This window comes from Ovis aries, chromosome 19 (genome assembly GCF_016772045.2).
Source record: "Ovis aries strain OAR_USU_Benz2616 breed Rambouillet chromosome 19, ARS-UI_Ramb_v3.0, whole genome shotgun sequence".
Classification (NCBI taxonomy): domain Eukaryota; kingdom Metazoa; phylum Chordata; class Mammalia; order Artiodactyla; family Bovidae; genus Ovis; species Ovis aries.
Window position 1 is genome coordinate 54,815,229 of NC_056072.1, and position 24,280 is coordinate 54,839,508.

At 48.0% G+C, this 24,280-nt stretch overlaps 1 protein-coding gene across 1 annotated transcript in view; it reads left to right on the forward strand.

Moving 5' to 3' along the window:
• The first annotated feature begins 6,635 nt into the window (after positions 1-6,635).
• The window catches only part of SLC6A11 (solute carrier family 6 member 11), a 123,795-nt gene continuing 106,150 nt past the window's right edge, over positions 6,636-24,280 (forward strand). Inside the window, exons 1-4 of the mRNA XM_027957761.2 lie at positions 6,636-6,918; positions 9,917-10,051; positions 10,172-10,312; positions 13,652-13,742. Of these exons, the coding sequence (XP_027813562.1) occupies positions 6,678-6,918; positions 9,917-10,051; positions 10,172-10,312; positions 13,652-13,742 (608 nt within the window). The 5' untranslated portion in view covers positions 6,636-6,677. The remainder of the gene's footprint in view (positions 6,919-9,916; positions 10,052-10,171; positions 10,313-13,651; positions 13,743-24,280) is intronic.

Sequence of the window (24,280 nt, forward strand, 5' to 3'; positions counted from 1 at the left end):
AGTGTTCTTCTCACAATAATGTCAGCAGATAAGAGGGCAAAGCCAACTGTGTAGAACAGTCAAACCACTGCTTGGCCACTGTGAATCACATGGGTGAGCCCAAAGTCAAGGCAAGGAGGACAGTCTGCCCCTCATGGGGCCACAGCAAGAATGAGGATATGAACACAACTACGGGGGAGTGAAGAGACAGGACCAATCATTCAATCTACTACAGTATACAGCCAGATCTGTCATCTACTGGTGCTCATTCATGCAAGCATTTCAGTGGAAAATCACGTAGTTCTTTTAGTATTTCTTTCCTAAAGAAATACCTAAAAGACAGCTGTCCCAGACACTGTGGCAGGAGATAAGTAGATGGAGTGAAGACTTAATGGAGATTGCTAGTGGTCAAGGAGAGGGATGCACTACCAGCAAGTCTCCCCTGTCCTTCCATCTAAATTCTGGTGCTACCAGTAAAGACCTTGCCTGAAGCCAACACTGAGGGCTTGCAGGGGAAAATGTTTCTACACAGACCTGCCTGGAGGTATGTCATAGGTCGGATGAGTAAGGGTTGCAAAACAAAGCCTCATGCTGGAAGATTCAGTCATCAAGGAGCCCCAAGAGTTCAGAAGGTGGAGACAGAATTTTAGAATTTGTGAAGAAGGTGAGCATTAATATGGTCTTGAGGGAATGAGCTGCTCATCCCTAAGGCATAAACGGGGGTGTTAAAGAACGGGAAGGACCTGAACAAATGTGTATAAGCCTCACCTAAATCAGTGGCTCAAAACAACAGGCTTTGACTATCATGGCTTTTTAAAAAAAATCTTTATTTTTACTTTATTTTACTTTACAATACTGTATTGATTTTGCCATACATTGACATGAATCCGCCACGGGTGTACATGAGTTCCCAATCCTGAACCCCCTTCCCACCTCCCTCCCTAAATCATCTCTCTGGATCATCCCCGTGCACCAGCCCCAAGCATCCTGTATCCTGTATTGAACATTGACTGGCGATTCGTTTCATATATAATAGTATACATGTTTCAGTGCCATTCTCCCAAGTCATCGTCAGGAGGCAGCCTGGGCTGGGTTTGCTCATCCTTCTGTGGGTCACTGCAGACTCTGCTTCAGTTTGGGTTTGTCTGGGGGCACCTCAGCTGGGGAGGTTCTGCTCTGTATCTTGTTTTCCTCCTGGACCAGCAGACTGACTTGGAAAATACTTTTGAAGAAGCAGGTGAAGAGAAAGACAGTTCGTCGAGGCTTGGAACTCACACATCCATCAGTGGATTGTAGACTTATTAGAAAAATGTAAGCTTATCAGAAAAAGGATGGTGGTAATAATGATGAATTGATGCTTTCCAATTGTGGTGCTGGAGAAGACTCTTGAGAGTCCCTTGGACTGCAAGATCAAACCAGTCAATTCTAAAGGAAATCAACTCTGAATATTCTTTGGAAGGATGTTGCTGAAGCTGAAGCTCCAATACTTCGGGCACCTGATGCAAAAAACCAACTCACTGGAAGAGACCCCGATGCTGAGAAAGATTGAAGGCAAAAGGAGAAGGCGGAGACAGGGGATGAGATGGTTAGATGGCATCACTGACTCAATGGACATGAGTTTGAGCAAACTCTGGGAGATAGTGAAGGACCTGGGAGTCTGGTGTGCTGCAGACCATGGCGTCACAAAAAATTGGACATGACTTAGCGACTGAACAACTGGGCAAGGTATTTCCAGAAAACTGTGTTCTCTGTGCCTCCCATAGTTGGGGAATCCCATCCCTAAGTTCCCTGCGGTGTCCCTCCCTCGTGCCGGTCCAGCTTCTACCTGGACATTCCAGCTCTGAGGAGCTCACCACCCCCTGGAACAGACTATTCAGACCAGACAACTTGCAGGAAGTTCTTTCCAGTACCCAGTGCCTTTTTGCTTCCTGTCTTTGATCCTGGTCCTGCCATGCAGGTTTTCAGTCCGGTAGTCATTCACACGGTTGAGGACCGTGCTCAGTCCCCGAGTGAGCCAGTGGTGGACACACCCGGACAAAGGTGAGCAGGACCATCACCCCACCAAGGGGTGCTGAGCTCCACCCACCAGGAGATTTACCTGACACCGCGCCTTCCCTCGTCCTCCGTATCCAGTCCCAGGCTGAGCCCTCTGCATTTCGCCCCTGCCATCTCACTCCACTCCACTGTCTTCCGTTCTTCTCCAAGGACACCTCCCTCCTCTAAGCTGCCATCCTCTCCTCTGGCCGGGATCACTGCAGTAGCCTCTTCACTGTCCCCACCCTGCCCCATAGCCCACTTCTCACCCTGCAGCAGCAGTAATCTCGTTATAACACAAAGCTGCTCATACTGCCCACTGCTAAAGCTTTCCCCACTCTGCGCTCCAGCCTCAGCCCGGGGGATCATTTATCAGGACCCTCACATCCTTCCTCCTCCTGGCCACTGCTCTTGTCCCTTCAGGCTCTGGCTCACAAGTCACCTGCCCGGACCTCCTTGACGAGGTCGAACCTCTCAGTTACAAGGTCTCCTAGGGCAGAAGACCCTTCCTTCGTGGTGCATACCACCGACTTTCCATTCACTACGGTGACTACTTGACTAGCAGCTGCCTCCTCCCATAACAGCAGGTGGTACGCTGGCTGGGCAGGGTGGGTAGGACTGATTGATAGTGTCTGCAGCATCTGCAGTGCAGGCTTCCGTGGTGTAAATACAACTACCATGACAGATTTCCAGCTGCCAGCAATTGTGGCTTGCAAAAATCCTGACAATGTCACCATCAGCTTCCCCCAGGTGGTCTGAGGGGGTTTCTAGCATCCCCCTGGGGCAGGCCTTGTATCTGCCCCCTCAAGACCTGAAAAACAGCTCAGGAACCATTAAGTATTTGGTAAATGAATGAATGAACAATGCTGAAGTTTAAATAAGCCTTCAGGACAGTAATTGCTGATTCTAGAAGATAAAAGACTTCTAATGCTTGCCTCAGGAATGGGACTTCCCAGGTGGTACAGTGGTAAAGAATCTGCCTGCCAATGCAGGAGACGCAGGTTCAATCCCTGGGTCAGCAAGATCCCCCTGGAGGAGGAAATGGCAACCCACTCCAGTATTCTTGCCTAGGAAATCCCATGGACAGAGGAGTTTGGTGGTCTGCAGTTCATGGGATCACAAAGAGTCAGACACACACACATACATACACACACCCCTCCAAGAAGAGTAGGGAGTCATGGCATTTCTGTTCTCTAAAGAACTATTTCTACATTTGTTTAACAAAATGTCTACATCAGGCACAGATTCCAAGTGCTTTTCAAGTGCTAACCCATTTACTTCTCATAGCAGTTAAAAGGCGGATATGTCTAGTATTCTCATTTTACAGATAAGGAAACTGAAGCTTAGAGTAATCTGCCTAGGTGGTAGAGCTGGGTTTTGAACACAGAAGTTTGATGGTAGAACCCATGCTCCTAACGACTATGCTATGTTGCATCAGGACCAGCTCTGGAAATGAGCCATGCCTCGTTCCCCCATCTCTGCTCCAACCTAAGGACATCCAGCCCCTGGATATGGTGTGCACTCAGCAGGTCACTGAACCTAAACAAAGAAATAACCTAGTAGAAAAGGTCCAAAGTTGAGGCTGTGAAATGATAAGGGAGACGTGGGCTCTTCCGGATAAAGACAGAGAGAAAAGAGGAAGGCTTTTCAAGAGCCATGAAATAATCATGGAGATGGACTTTAAATATTTATTTACTGAATTCTAGCAAGAGGACACTGACCTGGTTAACTTTCATAAAGGAAATGCTAAAACTCGAGAGGTGAGTTTGGGACATCAGGATTTGTACAGAGTTCTCCGCATACGGTCTTGCTTCATCTTGAAGACCACCATGGGAGATGAGGATAATCAGCTCATGTTAATGAACTGGAGACATCAAAGCTCAGAAGTTAGGGGCGGTAGCCAATGCCACGGAACCCATCAGCAGAACTGAGCCCGGGTTCCCCACCCCCTTGTGCTGCTAGTTCACGTTACTTCCCAAGCAGGTTTTGTAAAACCATAGCTGCTCAGAGGAAGTCCATTTCTGTAGCTAACTATGCTGATGGGCTGTACAAAGTGAAAATGTAATTAGATTTAAAGGAGGTTTACATAGATTCTGGGGTATAGCCTAATATTGCAATAACAAAATCCAGGAATACATCTCTAATTTCAGATGTAGGTGTTCACCTAACAAATGAACTCCTAGGCACTTCTTATGTGTAGGGACCATCAAGGTCAAAGACGATCTTGACTGCTCATTCTGTATGCAGCACTGAGGATCACTGCAAAGAAAATGAAAATGCTGATGCAGAGTTTTTAGCATGGGAGAAGATGGAATCAATCTAGAAGGAAAGTCTGGGACAATCAGATTGTGGGCGTAATTCAAAATGCCAGGGTCAGGGATTTGATTTTATCCTGTAGGAAAAAAAGGACCAATGAAGGCGTTTAAGCAGAGGAATGACATCACCACCACCTTCATCCTGATCACAATAAAAATAAAAAATACTACTCACAGAGCACCAACTGTGCTCAAGACAACTATCCCTCAAACTCAGCCCATGAGGTCATAACTAATATTAACCCCACATTACAGAGGAGAACCCTGAGGCAGAGGTAATACAGCTTGTAAGGGGCAGAGCCTGGATCTACCTGAGTCCAGTTCACTCTCACCCTAAACACTCCACAGGATCTCTGCTTTTGAGTATATGTAGGACAGCACCTGGGAGTGGAGGTTTGGGAGCTATCGGTGTTTAGTTGGATGGCTAATGTAATGAGAAAGACCCAATTTCTTTGGGAGGGGGACCAGAGAAAGAGAGGAGGACCAGAGGAGTGGAAAGAGAAACAGGAAAAAAAAAAAAAAAGGCAGGCAGTGCCAAGGAAACCAGGCACGTACAAATTTTAAGAAGGAAAGACAGGTATAATGGTGCAGAAAGCTACCTAGAGATCAGGCAGGATGGGGAGGGACAAGGAACTGTAGGATCTGCCAACTTAAGAGGGCTTCCGGGACTTCACAGACAGCATTTTCAGGGGAGTGGCGGGGGTGGATGCCAGATTGCTGTGGGCTGAGGAATGAGTGGGAGGTGAAGACGGGGCAGGCAGCATGTAAACTTACTCTTTCAAGAAATATGATAGTGAGGGGGAGGGGAGGGAGGAAGCCTGAAAGGGGAAGATGGTAGCTGGAAGCATTTTCTTGGGGAGCTAGAGGTGGGAAGGGACTCAAGCAGGTGTACACCATAATGAAGGAGAAGCTGAGGCCACGAGACAGGGAGGCTCTTCTCCAGAGCCCCACAGAGAGCTCTAAGGGATGGATGGAAGGCTCGTTGGGTGGCGTTACAGACAGCTCACTTGGCTGGACTTCTTCAGGGCTGTGAAATCACAGAGCGAGGGTCTATCTCTGTGGCTCCTTGCAAACCTTACCTTCTTTTGCTTTTTTTCTTCCTCCCTTTAGCCTTTCCTTCTTCTCTACACAAATACTTAATGAGCACCTACTATGTGCAGGTTCTTGTGTTAGGTTCTATGCCTTTTATAATAAACAAGGCGGGGTACATCACCCTCTCAGTTGAGTGGGAAGACAGATATCAAACAAGATGATACATAACTATATGTGACTACATAGCATATGATAATATTCATAAAGCACTTCCAATATACTAAATAGTTTGTAAGCATTTTCGTATTAACTCCACACACACATTTGTAACAAAAGCACTATTTGCAATATTGGTATTCCTATTTGCAAACCAGGAAACTGAGGCACAGAAATGTCAGATGACTTCACACGACTAAAAAGACTAAGATGAATGGCGGTTCAAATTAGATTCGCCCATTTCCACAGGCAAATCTAACTGCCACACTGTCCTGAGTCACTGTGTTTAGAACGGTGGGCGCCAGGATGGACAAGATCTGGAGTCGTCACTAGCCTAGGGGAGCTCACAGTCTGAGCGCTGGGAAGAAAGTTCATTTTCTTCCTTCTTCCACACTGTGGTCCCTGCCAACATTACTAGCATCACCTGGGCGCACACGTTCCAACAAACGCAAACGCTCCAGTCCTGCCCCACCCACTAGATCAGGGTCTGCAGTTTAATAGGACGCGCAGGCGCTCAGACTGCAGAAGCCTGCTTTACAGCAGCTCCTCTTATTAGAGGTGAGATACTGAGACCCAGAAATTCGGAGATCACAGAGTGGGGAAACTTCAGGGCTTGGTGTCTGGAGCCCAGCCTAGGCCTGAATACACGCTTCCACTCTTAAAGAGGCCAGTGGGTAGGACACGGGGAGGGAGGGGGCGCGCGCAAGGTGCTCGGCGCGCGCAAGGTGCTCGGCGCGCGCAAGGTGCTCGGCGCGCGCAAGGTGCTCGGCGCGCGCAAGGTGCTCGGCGCGCGCAAGGTGCTCGGCGCGCGCAAGGTGCTCGGCGCGCGCAAGGTGCTCGGCGCGCGCAAGGTGCTCGGCGCGCGCAAGGTGCTCGCGGGCTCCCGGGCCCGGCCTAGCCGGGCTGAGGCGACGCGGGCGCCCGGCGGGGCCGGGCCGCCGCGTCCCCGTCCCCGTCTCCGCGCTGGCCCGGCCCGGCCCGGCCCCTCAGCTCCACCCCCTGCCTCCCCCTCCCGCCCGCTCGCGCCTCCTGAAAAGCCAGCCCGCCCGGGGCGGCGGCGCAGAGCCGGGCCCGGCGCACGAGGAGGCAGCCAGCGCGGCCATGACGGCGGAGAAGGCGCTGCCTCTGGGCAACGGGAAGGCTGCCGAGGAGGCGCGGGAGTCTGAGGTGCTGAGCGGCGGCGGCGGGGGCGCGGTGTCCGCGCGCGACAAGCGCGACAAGGCGGTCCACGAGCGCGGCCACTGGAATAACAAGGTGGAGTTCGTGCTGAGCGTGGCGGGGGAGATCATCGGGCTGGGCAACGTGTGGCGCTTCCCCTACCTGTGCTACAAGAACGGCGGAGGTGAGGCGGCGCGCGGCCGCGAGGAGGACCGGGCGGGAGAAGGCGGCCCTGTGGGGGCGGGGAGCCGCCCCTCCCGCGCCTGCGTGCGGCGGGACCCCAGTCTCGCGGGGACGCCGGCCGGCCGCCCGGCCCCGGGGCCGCCGGGCGCGAGAGCGACCCCCCGCGCGACGCTCGCCGCCCAGTGCGCATGCTCGCGCCGCCGCTTCGCACCTGAGCGCGCCACCTGCTCGCACGCGGGCCCTCGTCCGCCGGCTGTGTGCCGCCCCCGGGGGCGTGCGGTGCCGACCGCGGCCGGGAGCCCTTGGCGGGAGTTCGGGGGCAGGAGGCAGTCCCCTGGAGCCTCCGCTTTCCTGACTGGAAACGCGCATGAAGGAAAGGGGACTTTGGTCATCCGAGCAGCTTCGGGGTTCTGAGGGCTTCCCGAAATGCCAGCCTCTGGACTCGACTTAACTGACCTCATCTCGTTTCACAGTCGTCTTTGTAGGTGGGGGTATATACCCCGTTTTGCAGGGGAGGAAACTGAGGGACAGAGAAGTCGCTCACTCCCCAGGGGGAAGGGTGGGGTTCCGACACCACAGGCCTGGTTTTAAAGTGCGATTGGACGCACAAGCGGCAGAACTTTTTTAGGTGAGGCCCGTTGCCGTTTGGTTTTCCTTCCTTTCATTTGCCCGTAGGGCCCTTTCTAGGACTGTCTGGTGGGAAGATGGGCACCGAACAGCTTCTTTGACTGGTCTCAGAACAGTCAGCAACAGTACTGACTTGCTGCTTAGAAGGTGCTCAGAGCTTGCCGGGGTCAGGGAAACGAAGGTGAGCACAGAGTCGTTTCTAGTGGCAGCATGTCCGAGGCTGCGTGGTGGAGACGCAACAGTTAAGTCCTCAGATGTCCCAGCTCCAAGAAGGGCGCGGGGGGTGGGGGGTGGGGGGCTCCAGACTTGAGGAGCCCCCACCTGTCATATCAACAGGAGAGCTGGCAGGGCCATGGCAAGGGACCCTGTGAAACCTCAAGGGGCACAGTTTCTGCAGAGAAAAGCCCATGTCCGTGTAATCCTCCTTCTCTTTGCTGTGTCCCTCCAGCAGATCCCCAGAGCCCAGCAAAGGTGCCTCAGAGGTTTGGCAGGGACAGTCGGAGTGAACTCCGGGTGATGGTGATGGACAGGGAGGCCTGGCGTGCTGCGATTCATGGGGTCGCAAAGAGTCGAACACGACTGAGCGACTGAACTGAACTGAACTGAACACTGTCGGGCTTTACGGGGCAGGACTTCCTGTGCGGGCAGCTGCAGGGAGAGCGAGAAGGGGACTGCTTGGCCAGGGCCCTTTTCTTTGGAGACATTCATCCTGAAGGCACAGGCTGCTCCAAGCCTGCTCTGCACTGGTAATGAAGTGGCCGCCGGTGTCGGTGGCTTGGCACGGGGAGAGAGGGAGTGGCCTCAGAGACCCCGAACGTGCCCTGAGCCCTCCGCTGGGAACCTGCCCCTCCTTTTTGCGCATTCAGCCTGTGTAAGCTGCTGTGTCCGCTTAGACGCCTGTGGAAACCCTTTAGGATCGTCCCAGGCAAGAGTTGTTTAAACCTCTCCTTTTTTTTTTAAAGCAGGAAATTGTTATACCAAAACCAGAAACGCATTCTTAAAATCAGAACATTGTATAAGCTGCATTAATTACAAACTCTCAGATTTAAAAAAAAAAAAAGTTGTAGTGAGTACAGTTTAAAAATGAGTCTTTTTTTTTTTTTTTTAACTCTTGACAAGAATCTCCGCTGGGTGTACAGATATCCTGGTTTAATTATCTTAAGGATTACTAGCTTTGTGAATAGAGAGGCCACAAGGCTTTCAGAAAGTGTCATTTTATTTTAAATTACAGCATGTTAGGGAAACTTCTGTGGCTTGTCTTAATCAGATTCAGCAAACAGACCCTTTTATCTTTCAGGCACTTTTTGCTTTCTAATATAGTTGGGGTATCTGCTTATCAACTGTTTAACTTTCTTTAAAAAAAATCTACAGGGTTCTACTCTTAAGTTGCAACAATACTTTAGTATTTCTTTCCCGATGTGAAACTTTGTAAAAATAGAAAAGCTAAGACCCTTTCACAACCTGGTAAATATTGTCCTATTACCAGGATTGATCAAAATCATTGCTGTTAATCCTGGGTTAAAGGGACTTCATTTAGCAAAAAGCAATTTCAGTGAAAGCCTTCATTCGCAAGATCAGATGGTGGGGAATAGCTTGTGTTTTCATGCTTTGTTATTAGACAGGAGAGAGAGAATGAGGGATTTGGAAAAATCCCTTTCTGCTTGTAATGGCTCATGTTCACCTCAGTTATTTAATTTGTTTCACAGAAAGGCCCAGGCGGTGGGTATTGTGTTTCAAAATGGGAGCACTAAAGCTTACGGTGGTCTTTTCTCCAGACTGATTCAAAGCCAGCCTCTCTGGCTGTATTCTTGCTATGAACTCCTCGTATCTCACCTCCATACCTGGTGCTCATGTACAGGGACCTGTTACTGCTCATTGTGTATTTCCTTAAGAATGTCTTTCTTTATAAATATTTTTTGCAGGTTACTTCCAAAGTAAAAAGAAGAGGCCCCCTCCCCTGGCCGGTTGAGGTTACTTTGTAATATAAAAGGAGGCTGCAGCATTCAGGGAGGGAATAGATTTGACTTGTGCTGGAGGGTCCAATGCGTAAATGAAAGAGTCAAGCATATTACGCAGTTTCTTAAACTTTGTCATCTTAACTGTACAACCATTCTGTGAGATAAGTGGTGCAGTTCGTACGTATTAAAGGCTTATTTTACAGGTGAAGAAGTTGAGGCTGGAAGATGTGACATGGACTTACTCAAGGGAGTAGGTGGCAGAGAGCCCAAACCCAGGCTCACATTGTCTGACTCTGGTCCTCATAGCAGGAACTCAAGCTCAGAGCATATGCTGTCTTGCCTCTAACAGGTTATTCAAGGGCTGAAGTGGCAGAAGCAACTTTAACTTCATTCCTTTCCTTTGCATCTTTGCAGGGGCATTCCTGATTCCCTATGTGGTGTTTTTTATATGCTGTGGGATTCCTGTTTTTTTCCTGGAAACAGCTCTGGGACAGTTTACGAGTGAAGGTGGCATTACATGTTGGAGGAAAGTGTGCCCTTTATTTGAAGGTACGTGCTGAGTTAATCAGAACATGAAAGAGTACCTGGGTATTGTCAGGCTGTGAAGGGCAGCTTTTTTTAACAAGTTGGAGAGGGACTCAGATCACTGCCTTTTCTTTGTTCTTTCAGGCATTGGTTATGCAACACAGGTGATTGAGGCCCATCTAAACGTGTACTACATTATCATCCTGGCATGGGCCATTTTCTACCTGAGCAACTGCTTCACCACCGAGCTCCCCTGGGCCACCTGTGGCCACGAGTGGAACACAGGTATGGCCTCCCTAAAGGCTCTCTCTGCTGGTCTTACTGGGCGAGCTGGGATTGATGGTGTGTCACATGTCTTGCTGTGAGTTCAGGTTCCACTGAAGCTGGGGGTCATTTCTGTGCCTGGTCTGCATACTCGCATGAGCTGAGCACTAGCCCAGGGACTGGTACAGGGAGAAGAATTGTGGCTCTCTTACCTTGCTTTGCCAAATATAGAGGCTGTGTCCTTTGGGCACACAGTAAGGATGCAAGTATGAAGTGCTAAACTGAGATCCAGGGCTTCAGGCTGTGATTCCAGCCCTGCCTCTGAGTGTCAGATTTTCCTCTCTAAAATGAAGGGGTTAGACTAGATCAAGGGTTGCAGACAGGAGGGCTATCAGCCAATTAGGCTTTAAATCGGTGACCAGCCCATTTCAAAAATGTGTTTGCTGTATTTGTATTTTCTTTTTTTTTTTTGTATTTGTATTTTCAAAAGTTGCAAAATCAGAAGGCCGGGGATGAAAATCCAGATTCCCAGCTTCTCTTGAAAAGTTAAAAAGGTCTGGCAACAGCAGAGCCACATTCCCACAGTCACGCTTGGCAGCAGTGGCCGCAGCTGAGAAACGGCTGCTGTCTGTGGGTGAAGCATCCGTCCTCAAGCTGGCCACAGTCCCCACCCAGCTCATACAGCTCCTTTATTCTACCTGTCCACCCCAGTAGACACTTGCATTCACCCCCCTCCTCCTCCCTTCAATGGGTAACTTTTGAGATTACTTTGGATTCTGATATACTGCTTACTTATCAATTTGTCAACCTGTCAGGACTGAGTCTTACAATCTAGGGAAGACAAATACTTCTCAGCCCCTGTGTATGGAGACTGCTCTGTACAGACATCACTAATCGATGGCAGAACTCTGCTGTTTTGAGTCTAGTTTTGACCTCAGAGCTCTGCTCAGGACTGCTCTAGACAGTCACTGCCTTTTGACTGCAGTCAACATGCCTGCTGTAATGTATTCACCATCTGTGTTGTAACCTGTGGTTAGGTTGTCCCTGTAAGTGGCCAGTCATCCTGAAAGCTGAGATACAGTAGACAGGGCAGGATGCTGCTCACTGGCAGAAGGAGCAGCAGTCATTAGGCCAAGAAAATGATGTGAACTAGCTTTTATCCCTGCAAAAGCTTGCCTTGTTTCCCCACCCAGCACATATTTTGGGGGGGTTGAGGGGAGTCTCATTTTCTTTCCCTGGTTCTTCACCTTTCTTTGCCCAGAAGCATAATCAAGATGTTTATCAAACTAAAATTCAAGGACATATTCTTGGAAGTCTGTAAGTTGTCCATGATAAATTAATTGGGCAAATTTATTTTGAGGGTACTCTAAAATAGGTGCATGTTCTAATCATCTGTACATTCACTTTATAAATGAGGATGGTTGGGGATCTCAATGCCTGACGTTGTCCACCTTGACAATTTAAGATGCATTCTTGGTGAATAGGATGATGGTGACCAAGGGAAAAAGAGATTTAATTCGTAAATGGTCACTGATACTAAGTCCAGACAAGAATGCAATGAACTGTAGGAACAAAGGTTCTGCAGACCAGAGAAAAATGGCGATAGAACTGAATCTCAAATAGCGCGTGGAAAAGTAAGCAAGTTTAACTCCACAGACCTTGCCTCCTACCTGTCAGGTCCATTTTTCTGTTGGGAAGTCAGTTTAATTTCACAAGATGGCATTATCGTGCACACCCATTTTATGCTATCAATTTGAATTGTGTTGGTTCAGTAGTATGGTTGGTATTTAGCTTGTGAAATCTGGCTTTAGAGTTGTTTGAATACTTGAATCACATAGGCTTTATAACTCATTGCTTACTCTTTATAAATGATTAAATATCATTTTAATAAAAATGCTTTGTCAACTTTGGTTGTCTGAGAAATTTTTTTACTCTAGAAAAAAAAATTTGAGAGATACTGTATTAGAGAATCTGATTAAAGCCGAGGGCTCCTTGCTCTAGAAAAAGGCACAAGGGCACATTCAGGCATTTTGCTTATAACTTTAGGTTCCCAGACTTCTCTTAGGATTGGCTGTGGACCCCACAGACCATCTCCCTTCCTGGTATGGTTAGCACTTGTCCAGAGAAGTGGGAAGGGAGCAGACACTTGGGGGGCTTTTCCCCCAGTGGGCTGCAAAGCTTTCTTCCACTAATTTGCACTCCCCTTTCTCTGAAGGCATGTCAACACTTGTAATGTGTGAAGTGTCATGTACAGGAGGGCTTCATGCTCCAGTGATTATAGATGTGGTTGGAGGGTTTGTGCATACATGAGCGGAGTGAAGGGCCAGCATGAAGCTAAATGCAGGCTTCAGACTGGTCACCGCACTGGGGGCAGGGGCTTTGAAGTGAGTGGGCTCATGCGACGCTGTCCTCAGGGAGCTCACAGCCTGGTGACTAAGGCGGCTCTATGAACAGGGAGGTGCTGTAGAGACCTGGATTCCACGGTGGCAGACAGAACCAGGCAATAACCATGGCAAAGGAGTGGAGCCTTGGCTGGACTGTTTTCTTCCCCTAACTGGCTGGTGACTTGTGAGCAGGGAGAAGGTATGGGCAGGGGTCCCTTGACTACTTCTGACCCTTGATTCATCCTCTTTGAAATGAAGGGAGTTGGAGAAGGAAGTTTCTTGGAGGACCTTGAAGTTCTAACTGCCTTAGAATTCAGGAGAGGGCGATCAAAGAAGGCTTCCTGGAGGAGAGGACAGTAGGCTGATCTGGGCTCAAATGACGGACACTCATGTTTTTACCTTGAGATTCAAATCCCCTTTGGTCATCAAGTCTCATGAAATGAGAAGAGATATTCAATAAATCCTTTCTTAGATTGAGTGAGGGAATGATGAAGGAACCAGGGATTCTTTACACATTCGGATATTGTTTCATCTAATTGTCGGGTCTTTATGAAGCAGCTGTGACTTTAGCCTGAGTCTCACCTGCGTGATTGGCCCAGGGACACCATGGCTGATGCCCTTTTTTATCCCTCATGTTCCTGCCAGGGTGGAACAGGTAGATGCCATGAACAAGCCTTAGGCAGGGAAGTGGAAAAGGTGAAAGATTCAGGAGGAAAGAATTGGACAGGGCGTACTAGTGGGAAATGGAGGAGGTGCCCTACCCCCAAAACATCTTCTCTGGTTGGAATCAAGCCAAGCCTCCCTGTTAAACTGTTTGTACGTGATTGATTTTCCCCGCAGCGCTCTCTGAGGCATGTTTACCTGGAGCGGCTGGGTAAAAACCACCTGGTTGCACCATCGGCTCTGAATGTTGTCTAAGCTCCAGCCCTTGCAGAGGGTAATTTTCTTGTGTTTCTTGTCCTGTTTCCTGCTGCAGAGAACTGCGTGGAGTTCCAGAAACTGAACGTGACCAACCACAGCCATGTGTCCTTGCAGAACGCCACCTCTCCTGTCATGGAGTTTTGGGAGTAAGTGGAAACACCTTGTCTCCTTCGGCCTGTGGAGTCTCTGCCCTGGTTGCCCCCACCCCACCCCTGAAAAAAGCCTGACCCTGCTTCCAGCCTCCAGCCTCCAGCCTCGAACTTCCTGGCTTCTGTGGGCATTTCTTTAGAAGCCAGAATGGAGATCTTGAGAGGTTTTCCAAAGGGGCACAGATGAGAAAAATGCTTTCTCGTTCTTTGTTGACGTTTCAGCGTGCCTGGTTACTTACTATGGCAAGAAGTGCTTGGTAAAATGATGGGCAGTTTAAAAGTTCATTTTTAGCGAAAGAGAAGGTTTGGACTGTTTGCAATAAACCAAGTCAAGAGTATATTTAGCCTGGAAAGCAGAAGTCTCCTGGGGGGACAGGTTGGCTTTCATTCAGTAGCTGCAAGGTCACGTGGAAAGGATGTAGATCAACTTGAATAGGGAGAGGCTGTAAAGAAACAAGTACTTAAGGAAGCGTGCAGCCCACAGTGTTGCCTGCAAGTACTTTCACAGGTTGTGAGCCCTCATACCTGGAAGTGTTTGACCAACAGAAGGCTGTTGATGGTTTTGGGGACAGTGCCTGAATCCAATGACTTCATAGGCAGTAGTTGTATGGGTGGGCATTTTCCCAGAGACAGGCATTTTTCATCAGTGTTCCAGAGGGATCTGTGGCCCTTGGAGTTGTAGGGCTGCCATATACAGTTGTATAAGTTGTTCACTGCACAACCCTAGAGGGCAACATTTACATTGTGAATATGCAGAATTGTGCAGTGCCCCAGGAATTGAAGAAAAGTCTCCTCTATGGGTTGAAGACTGGATAAAGGCTCACTGAGGCTTTTCAGTTTGAAAAGGTCTGACTTCATTGAGGAACCTCCCCTACCCTAGTGCTGATGAATAGTAGTGTAGAGAAGCAATGGTTTTATGAGTGATTTTTAAAAAAAATTTAACCAGATACCATTCTTAGGGTGTGGCTTTTCTTCATTATTTATGTGTAGTATACAGGAGTTTCAACTATATTGAATTCAAAGCTGCCAGTATTTTTCTTTTCGGTTTGCACAGTGAGTGTCTTATTTAAGATATAGTTCCCTACCTCAAAGTTGCAAAACAAACAAACAAACAAAATATATATATATATATATTTCTGGGTTTTCTTCTAAGAGTTTTAAGTTTTTTTTCACATTCAGGAATATAATCTACCTGGAATATTATTTCATATAAGATATGAAATAGGAATCCAGTTTTGTTTTTTATATAAATAACCAACTTCTCCAGCGGTATTTGCTGAATCATTCATACTTTCCTTACTGATTTGTAATGCCATCTTCCATATAAAGTTTTACTAAAAGCATAGATCTGTTTGAGGGCACTGTGATCTCTTCATCTATTTTGCTACCTGTGTATCAGTACTATACCTAAAGTTTAATTTTAAGCCTTGAACCCACAAGACAGGTCCCTTACTTTGCTGTTTTCCAAAATTATTTTAGTCTTCCAGATGAATTTTAGGATAAGCTTGTCAGGTTAAAAATACAATAACAATAAAGAACAACTCTGTGGGGACTTCGGTTGGGAGGATAATGAATTTATAGGTTAATCTGAGAAAACTGACACCTTTGTGATTAAGCCCCTCTGTTCATGAACATGGTATAGCCCTCAGTTTATTTAGGTTGTTTAAAATGCCTGATGAAGTAGCGCTGCCTAATGTGGTTGGCAAAGAAGCATCGCACGGTTGGAAACGCAAACTCGCCAGCTCTATCCAGACCTTCTGTTGTTCAGTTGCTCAGTCATGTCTGATTCTTCACGACCCCATGGACTGTAGCATGCCCAGGTTCCCCCCTTCACTATCTCCCGGAGTTTGCTCAAACTCATATTCACTGAGTCAGTGATGCTCTATTTGACTATGACCTACTGAGTCAGTCAAATTGATCATGTATGCGACATTGTGCCGGAGTGGAGGCTGCTTTGTGTGGGGGGGGGTGGGGGTGGGAGGGGCGCTACCTGGCCTTTTCCAGCCTCAGTGGACTATAGTTTCCTATAAGAATGTTTTGGACCTGCACATTTGAGGATGGCAAAAGATGGTCTCTGTGGTCCCTTAGAGAACAGAACCCGAAGTCCTACACTGGACGAGGTCTCTATGTAACTTACATTGTTGTGTACCATTCATTTCCTTTGTAATGTGTATGGGAAACCTGGACTAAGTTCTTATTTGTGCAGCGTGTTTGTCTGAATTCCCCAGGAGGCTGTCATGAAGCAGCACCTTTTCTGGTTTTGCTCCTCACTGCTGGTATATGGAAGACCCTCAGTGAATATTTACCGAATGTAAAGGTACATGGGAGGAAGGCAAGCAGACAGTATTTTCTAGAAAATAGTACACGAGGAGAGTCAAAGAGGGCTCTGACAAGTACTCATCTTATCCCTAAGCTCCTCGGAACAGCACCGACTGCTTCGAGGACCCCTTAGTAATATCCGTGTGTGCATGCATACTTAATCGCCTCAGTCATGTCCAGTTCTTTGCGACACTATGGACTGTAGCCCACCAGGCTCCTCTGTTCATGGCATTCTCCAGGCAGGAATCCTGGAGTGTGTTGCTGGGCCCTCCTGCAGGGAATCTTCCCGACCTAGGGGTTAAACCTGAGTCTCTTGCATCTGCTGCATAGGCAGGTGAGTTCTTTAGCACTGAGCCACCTGGGAAGCCCATAGTATCCACGTTACCCAAGCATTTGGACACCAAGTGGTGGGAGGGGACAGTTAGTCTGTGTCCTCACGTGCAGCTGGGCCTTTTTGCCTGCTACTCAGTCATTCAAGAAGAAAGTCGATGGCAGAATGAGCCCATGGTTCCAATTTTCTACTCTGATTGTATTTGTATCATCTATGTTGTGCATTTCCCTTTTGACTCAGACGGTAAAGCGTCTGCCTACAATGTGGGAGACCCGGGTTCGATCCCTGCATCGGGAAGATCCTCTGAAGAAGGAAATGGCAACCCGCTCCAGTACTCTTGCCTGGAAAGTCCTGTGGACAGAGGAGCCTGGTGGGCTACAGTCCACGGGGTCGCAAAGAGTTGGACACGACTGAGTGACTAAACTTTCACTTTTCATGCAGTGTTGAATTCTGCATCCTTAAAGCCGTCCAATTCTGGTGTGACACTCCTTCCTTCCTTCGTAAGATATTTGTATCAGACAGCTCTAATTCATCTTTTCCCCAGAGGTGAACTTGGAACATAAGACACTGTGAGATGTTTGTAGCATCCTGTGAAAAACTGTTTGGGGCCACATAAACTTGAGAAGGGCTGAAAGCTGTGCCCTCCAATAAGAATATCCATTACCTTTGATTAACTCAAATTCCCGAACGTATTTTCCCGTGCAGTTTGGAATCTTTCCCCTCATCTGCCTGCCCTCCACAACCCCGGAATGCTAACATTCCACTAAACGCAGCCTGGCAAATGCCACGCTAGGAGGAAGTTCTTGAATTCAGCCAAAGCTTGGCTTCTGGGGTTTAGAGGGAATGTGCCTGATTCCTTTCCTATGTGACGACGCTTCATGTATTGGATCAAGTGTCCTCGAAGGTGTGTTTTTCCTGGTTCTCTTTGCTATTTCCTCGTGTGTCTGATTCCTGCCTACACTGTGCTCTTCGTGTGCTGTCCCTGCTGCTGCCTCTAACCCCAGGTCCTCATCAGGGCCACACGGCTTGGTCAGAATAGACTACCTCGGCTGGGTGCTTGTTCATTCATTCAGCAAACACCTGAGCTCCTGGTGCATGTGAGAAGGAGACTGGCATAGCTGGGGGTGGTGAAAGTAGAAGCTGTGGCCCTAGCCCTCTAGAAACGGAGGAGAAACAAGCCTGTGGATCTCAGTTATAAGGTGCTACTTCCCTGCCCATGGCTGGCCATGCCTTTACCCTGACCTTGGGCTTCTGACATCTTGAAGGTTCTTTTCCCCTTTCAGGGAATAATTAATGACTGTCTTAGCCACTGAGAACAGCTCAGGCTCTGGATCAGTCCTGGGTTCTGGGTCGGGCAGGGGGCCTGTGGGGCAGGGGCAGCTTGTCTTCCTAATGTCAGATTTCAAAATCAGGCCACCCTGGTTTCCCTTAGTAACTCATTATGCGTCTGGCACCTGTACATCTATCTCAATATGTTTGCAATTCTGCGTTTTGAGCCCATGTGCCCTGTGGGGATTGAGTGCTATAAGAGTGTAACCAGCATTGTGGCATCAGATGGACTGTGTTCTGTTTTCACTTTCTTTTCTAGGCACTCTCATCTCTCTTGTCCACGGTTTTGCAAGCAAGTGCATGTTCACCATGCGTACAATTGAAAGTGTTTTGTGCATGGCGTCCGTTCAGCACACATTTGTTGTGAGCATATTGTGTGCTAAGCCTGCATTAAGCTCTAAAGGGTAATTTCTTCTCTGTCTTTATTCAGAAGGATGCAGTCTTGTCTTTTTGGTGTCTCTTACTGGAGGAGGTTTTAAAATTTTGTGTATTTCTAAATCACATGGCCACTTGAGTTGATTTTCATTTGGACACAGAATTTGGGCTCAGAGTTGCTGAAGTGAAACTGTTCATTCTTTCTGTGGTTCTGGGGCTGCCCCTGCCTCCCTCACAGCCTCATCTTCCCTTCTGCCCACCCCCCTTCTCTGGACTGGTGCCCTTTGTACGTCCTGGGCTTGTCTTAGGCTCAGTCGCAGGCTTTTGTAGAGAAGAGTCATTTTGCTTAGAAGATTCCTCACCAGTTCCTCGTGTATCTGGCTCTTTCTTATCATCAGGTCTTAATTCAAATGTCATTCAGTAAGCTCTCCCAGCCCATCCAGCTGAGTCAGTACCCTAGTCCTTCTCCACCCCATCTGTCTGTTTTGTTGTCTACATAGGACTATCTGAAATCCTTGTGCCCTTATTTACTAGTTTGTTCTCTTTCTGTCTCTCTGTTAGACTGAAAGCCCTATGCCAGCAAGGACTGTCCTGTTTAGAGCACATTCTAAGTGCTCAATAAATATTTATTAACATGCATGGATGGATGAGTGAATGAATGAGTGAATGAGTTTCTAACCCTGTGGAGGTCAGTGTCGTCTTAGTTCACTCTTGCTCCGTGTATTAAAGTGTATTCCCAGGTTCAGAAACATCATTCGTCTCTTAGATCAGCTCCCCTTTATAGAAGTGGGTTCTCTGGTGAACACTTGATTTCCTTATTGCCAAAGTCACCTGTGCTTTCTTGTAGAAAAATGTAGGAAGTATGTCTGAGTAGAAGAAGGAAAAAACTGCATACAATGAGATTTTATTTTCCATGATGCTAAAGCAGGGAGGGGTTACTTGCCTAAGTCTGATGTTCAGACTTGCTAGTATCCACCAGACCCTCCCTGGATAACCGTGCCTGAAGCACAAACCAGGCCTCCCCCCACAGAGCAGAGAGCAGTGCTTCTTCACTCTCGCTGCTGCTGGCAACTGTCTGCCCCGACTTGTCAACACCAAGGGTCCCTGCTTGCCCAGAGCCCCCGCGGCCCTAGAAGGACCAGTAAATAGATGAGGAGGTCTGAACATGATGCTGAGAGCGGAAGCTCGGGGTAGAGGCACTGCTTGTATATCCAGGTGCTGAAATGTTCCAGAGAAGTGTAGTGATAAGATGTGAGGATGCAGACAGAGACCTGGGCTTTAAAGCCAGACAGCAAGAATTTAAATACTGTTGCTTCCACTTATCAGCTTTGGGCTCACTGCTTGAATCTGTTTGCAGCTCATTTTCTTTGTCTGGAAAATGAGAGGAGGAGGGGGAAGAGGAGGAGGAGGAACAGTTGGGCTTAGTAACTGCGGAAGAGCTGTGATCTATAAAATATTACTCATTCTTGAACATTAGAGTAAAGATGCTCGTATATAAAATCTGCTATGAGGAGATTTGTTTTCATAAATAGTGGGTGTCTCACACTGAGTCATGGGAGGCAGGGATTTACTGAACTGCAAGAGTTGTGTCTGAGGTTCCTTTTACATCCTGATGCGTGCAGGAAGAGAAAGGAGGTCACGGTTAGTTACTAAGCACTTGCTGTGTACCCTGGCCCCAAGCATGGTCCTCCAGGCCCATCGCTTCATTTACTCCACCCGCCCATGGGAGAGATGGTACGGCATCACTGGACAGATTCTCATCTCAGGGGATTCTGAGGCAGGAAGAGGTTAAGGGGCTCATCCAGAGTGCCTTTCTTGGTGAGCAAGAGCCGGAGCTGGGCTGAGAGCCGGCCTCTCTGATCCCTGCTGTGTCCCTCCACCCTTCCTTGCATGCTCCTCTTGCCCGTGACTGAAACGCCATCAGCTGCCTGTTTTATCTCAGGGCAGAATCCCCATGGCCTGTCCCTCCTCTCTGCAGTCCTGAAGCACTAGGTTCTCAAAGGGAGAGTTTTGCAGCAGATTGTAGTTGTTCAGTCACTAAGTCGCGTTTGAGCCTTGGCGACCCCATGGACTGCATCATGCCAGGCCTCCCTGTCCTTCATTATCTCCTGGAGTTGGCTCAGACTCATGTCCATTGATTCAGTGATGCCATCCAACCATCTCATCCTCTGCTGCCGGCTTCTCCTGCCCTCAATCTTTCCCAGCATCAGGGTCTTTTCCAACAAGTCGGCTCTTCATATCAGGTGGCCAAGGTATTGGAGGTTCAGCATGAGCATCAGTCCTTCCAGTGAATCTTCAGGGTTGGTTTCCTTTAGGATTGGCTGGTTTGATGTCCTTGCAGTCCACGGGACTCTCAAGAGTCTTCTCCAGCCCCACAGCTCTATATAATTGATGGAGGGAGGGAGGGATGCACGAGGAAGGACTTAAGTCTTCTGTGCCCAGCACAACCAAAACACAGAAAACTTGTTGGCTTATGTCTTCTTGGATTTCAAGAGGCACCTTTAGGAAATGACTTGAACCTTGCTTTTAGCAGAACACTGGTTTCCAGCTGAGCCAGGCATGTGTGAGGCCAGCAGGCTCTGATCTGCTGTGATGACAGATGGAGATTGAGGCTGGCCCCCCAGTGTGTATTGTGGCCCCGCAGCTGGTGGCACAGGGGGTTCATGAATGGCTTTAATTCAAGCTCAGGCAGAGAGTCACACAGAAGGGCCTGCTCCCAAATTTTAGTGCATCATCTCAATTCCATATTCTGATAAAGCCAAGAGAAAGTGTTTGAAACTCTCCAGATTTTACACACACACTCAGCTCCATGCTTTCCCTGGAAGACCTGGAAGATTAGGAAGAAGCCCCAGAGCTGGGACCTGACTCTCCTACTCACTCATGGGGACCCTGGCATGCAATTCTGAACTTGAGCTTCCTCCCTGGAGAAACAGGTGTGCCCCGCCACCCTTCCAGGTGCAGGCGCAGTCAGCATACAGTGATGGAGGTGGGGCGGGGGCCAGTAGTCCATCAACAGTAGTAGCTCCTCTCACCCCTGCATCTTTCCCATCCTCAGCCTGTCCCCGCTGCCACCCCACAGCTCAGGTGGTTCAGGTGACATTCAAAGAATGGAGGCCTCCTGGTGGGATACCCTGGACCGGTGAGGGTTGGGGAAGGACCGGGGGTGAGGGGGAAGACCCCCGACCCACCCACACTCCCACGCCGGATCTCTCATCCAGGACTTTTCCTATGTCATATGTGTTTCCTGCCCACCACCCCCTCTGTAGCAGACAGTGACTCTGCTAGCCTTAACACTGAATGTGGTGTCAGACCCTCTCTGAGCCTTTGGCCACTTGTAATACAGAGCTGCTATACTCGGGGAGGTGTGGAAGGCTTGGGCAGCACTTTGAAGCTATGCTGAGTCCTGCCAAGGGGGAGAAGGGCAGGAACCCGAGGGAGCTGGGACCCCAGCCTCGGGGCAGCGAGGCCCTTTCCACTGTGTGGGATCCCTGCATATAGATGCCTCTCCTTATTGCCTCCTGTGTTGCTGGATCTTACCCTCCAGCCATGCGGGACTGGAATAGGTATTGAGCTTGGGGTCAGGAGATAGGGGTGCAAGGCCAGGCTCTGCCACTGACTGCCTGTGGTCCGTAGCAAGGTCCACACCTTCCTGGAGCCTGAGTCTGCTTTGGGCAGTGGGTGTAACACAGGCTAACCTGCACGGTGTTATCTCTGCCAGAGCGTGTTCTGTACACTCTGGACGTATTGCTTTGGAAAGGCAGAAGCCTGGTGGGGCACTTCCTTCTTAATAGCCTTTAAATGACTTGGTGGTATATTTACATACCATAAACTGTACCCCTTTTCAGTGTATAATTCATGACCTTTGAGCAAACTTGCCAAATGTGGAGTGGTCACCACAAGACTGTTTTGGACCATGTTCATCATCCTAACAAGATCTCTCGTGCCCATGTATAGTTCATCTCAGTCCCGCTGCCAGGCAACTACTCACCTGCTGTCTGCTTCTTGGGTTCATATAGTCTGGATATCACATACTCAGTGGAGTCACACAATGTGTGGTCCTTGCTCAACATCCTCTTTCACTTACTTAGCAAAATGTTTCCAGGCTTCATGCATGTTCCAGCCTGTGTCACTGCTTTATTCCTTTTGTGGCTAATATTCCTAGTTTCATTTGTCTGACTGTGGGTTGATGGACATTTGGGTAGTTTTCAGTTTGGGGCTATTTTTGAATAACCAGTCACTCAGTCATGTCTGGCTCTTTGCAACCCCATGGACTGCAGCACACCAGGCTCCCCTGTCCATCACCAACTCCCAGAGGTTGCTCAAACTAATGTCCATCGAGTCGGTGATGCCATCTGACCATTTCATCCTCTGTCGTCCCCTTCTCCTCCTGCCTTCAGTCTTTCCCAGCATCAGGGTCTTTTCCATTGAGTCAGTTCTTCATAACAGGTGGCCAAGTATTGGAGCTTCAACTTCAGCATCAGTCCTTCCAATATTCAGTCCTCAGGACTGATTTCCTTTAGGATTGACTGGTTTGATCTCCTTGCAGTCCAAGGGACTCTCAAGAGTCTTCTCCAACACTACAATTCAAAAGCATCAATTCTTCAGCATTTAGCTCTCTTTATAGTCCAACAGTCATACATCAATGCTGGAAAAACCATAGCTTTGACTAGATGGACCTTTGTCAGCAAAGTAATATCTCTGCTTTGTAATATGCTGTCTAGGTTGGACATAGCTTTTCTTCCAAGAAGCAAGTGTCTTTTAATTTCATGGCTGCAGTCACCATCTGCAGTGATTTTGGAGCCCCCCAAAATAAAGTTTGTCACTGTTTTCATTGTTTCCCCATCTATTTGCCATGAAGTGATGGGACTGGATGCCATGATGTTTTTAACTGGATGCCATTAGTTTCTTGAATGTTGAGTTTTAAGCCAGCTTTTTCACTCTCCTCTTTCACTTTCATCAAGAGGGTCTTTAGCTCCTCTTCACTTTCTGCCATAAAGGGTGGTTTCATCTGCATATCTGAGGTATTTCTCCTGGCAATCTTGATTCCAGCTTGTGCTTCATCCAGCGTGGCATTTTGCATGATATACTCTGCATGTAAGTTAAATAAGCAGGGTGACAATATATAGCCTTGACATACTCCTTTTTCAATTTGGAACCAGTCTGTTGTTCCATGTTTGGTTCTAACTGTTGCTTCTTGACTTGCATACAGATTTCTCAAGAGGCAGGAAAGGTGGTCTGGTATTTCTATCACTTGAAGAATTTTCCAAGTATGTTGTGATCCTCACAGTCAAGGGCTTTGGTGTAATCAATAAAGCAGAAATTTATATTTTTCTGGAGCTCTTGCTTTTTCGATGATCCAGTGGATGTTGGCAATTTGAGCTCTGGTTCCTCTGCCATTTCTAATTCCAGCTTGAACATTTGAAAGTTCATGGTTCAGGTACTGTTAAAGCTTAGCTTGGAGAATTCTGAGCATTACTTTGCTGGAGTGTAAGATGAGTGCAATTGTTTGGTAGTTTGAACATTCTTTGGCATTGTCTTTCTTTGGGATTGGAATGGAAACTGATATTTTCCAATCCTGTGGCCACTGCTGAGTTTTCTAATTTTGCTGGCATATTGAATGCAGCACTTTAACAGCAACATCTTTTAGGATTTGAATTAGCTCAACTGGAATTCTGTCACTTCCAGTAGCTTTGTTTGTAGTGATGCTTCCTAAGGCCCACTTGACTTCACATTCCAGGATGTCTGGCTCTAGGTGAGTGATCACACCATCGTGATTATCTTGGTCGTGAAGATATTTTTTGTATAGTTCTTCTGTGTATTCTTGCCACCTCTTCTTAATATCTTCTGTTTCTGTTAGATCCATACTGTTTCTGTCGTTTACTGTGCCCATCTTTGCATGAAATATTCCCTTGGTATCTCTAGTTTTCTTGAGATCTCTAGTCTTTCCCATTCTGTTGTTTTCCTCTATTTCTTTGCATTGATCCCTGAGGAAGGCTTTCTCATCTCTCCTTGCTATTGGCACTCTGCATTCAGATGGGGTTTGAAGAACCTAGGGGTTTTGCAAAGGCTGAGTTTTATGTTTACCTTTTTAACAAACTGGCAAACTTTCCCAATGTGGCTAAACTGTTTTACGTTCCTGCCAGAAATAGATGAGTTCCATTTCTCCGTATCCCCCTTTTTT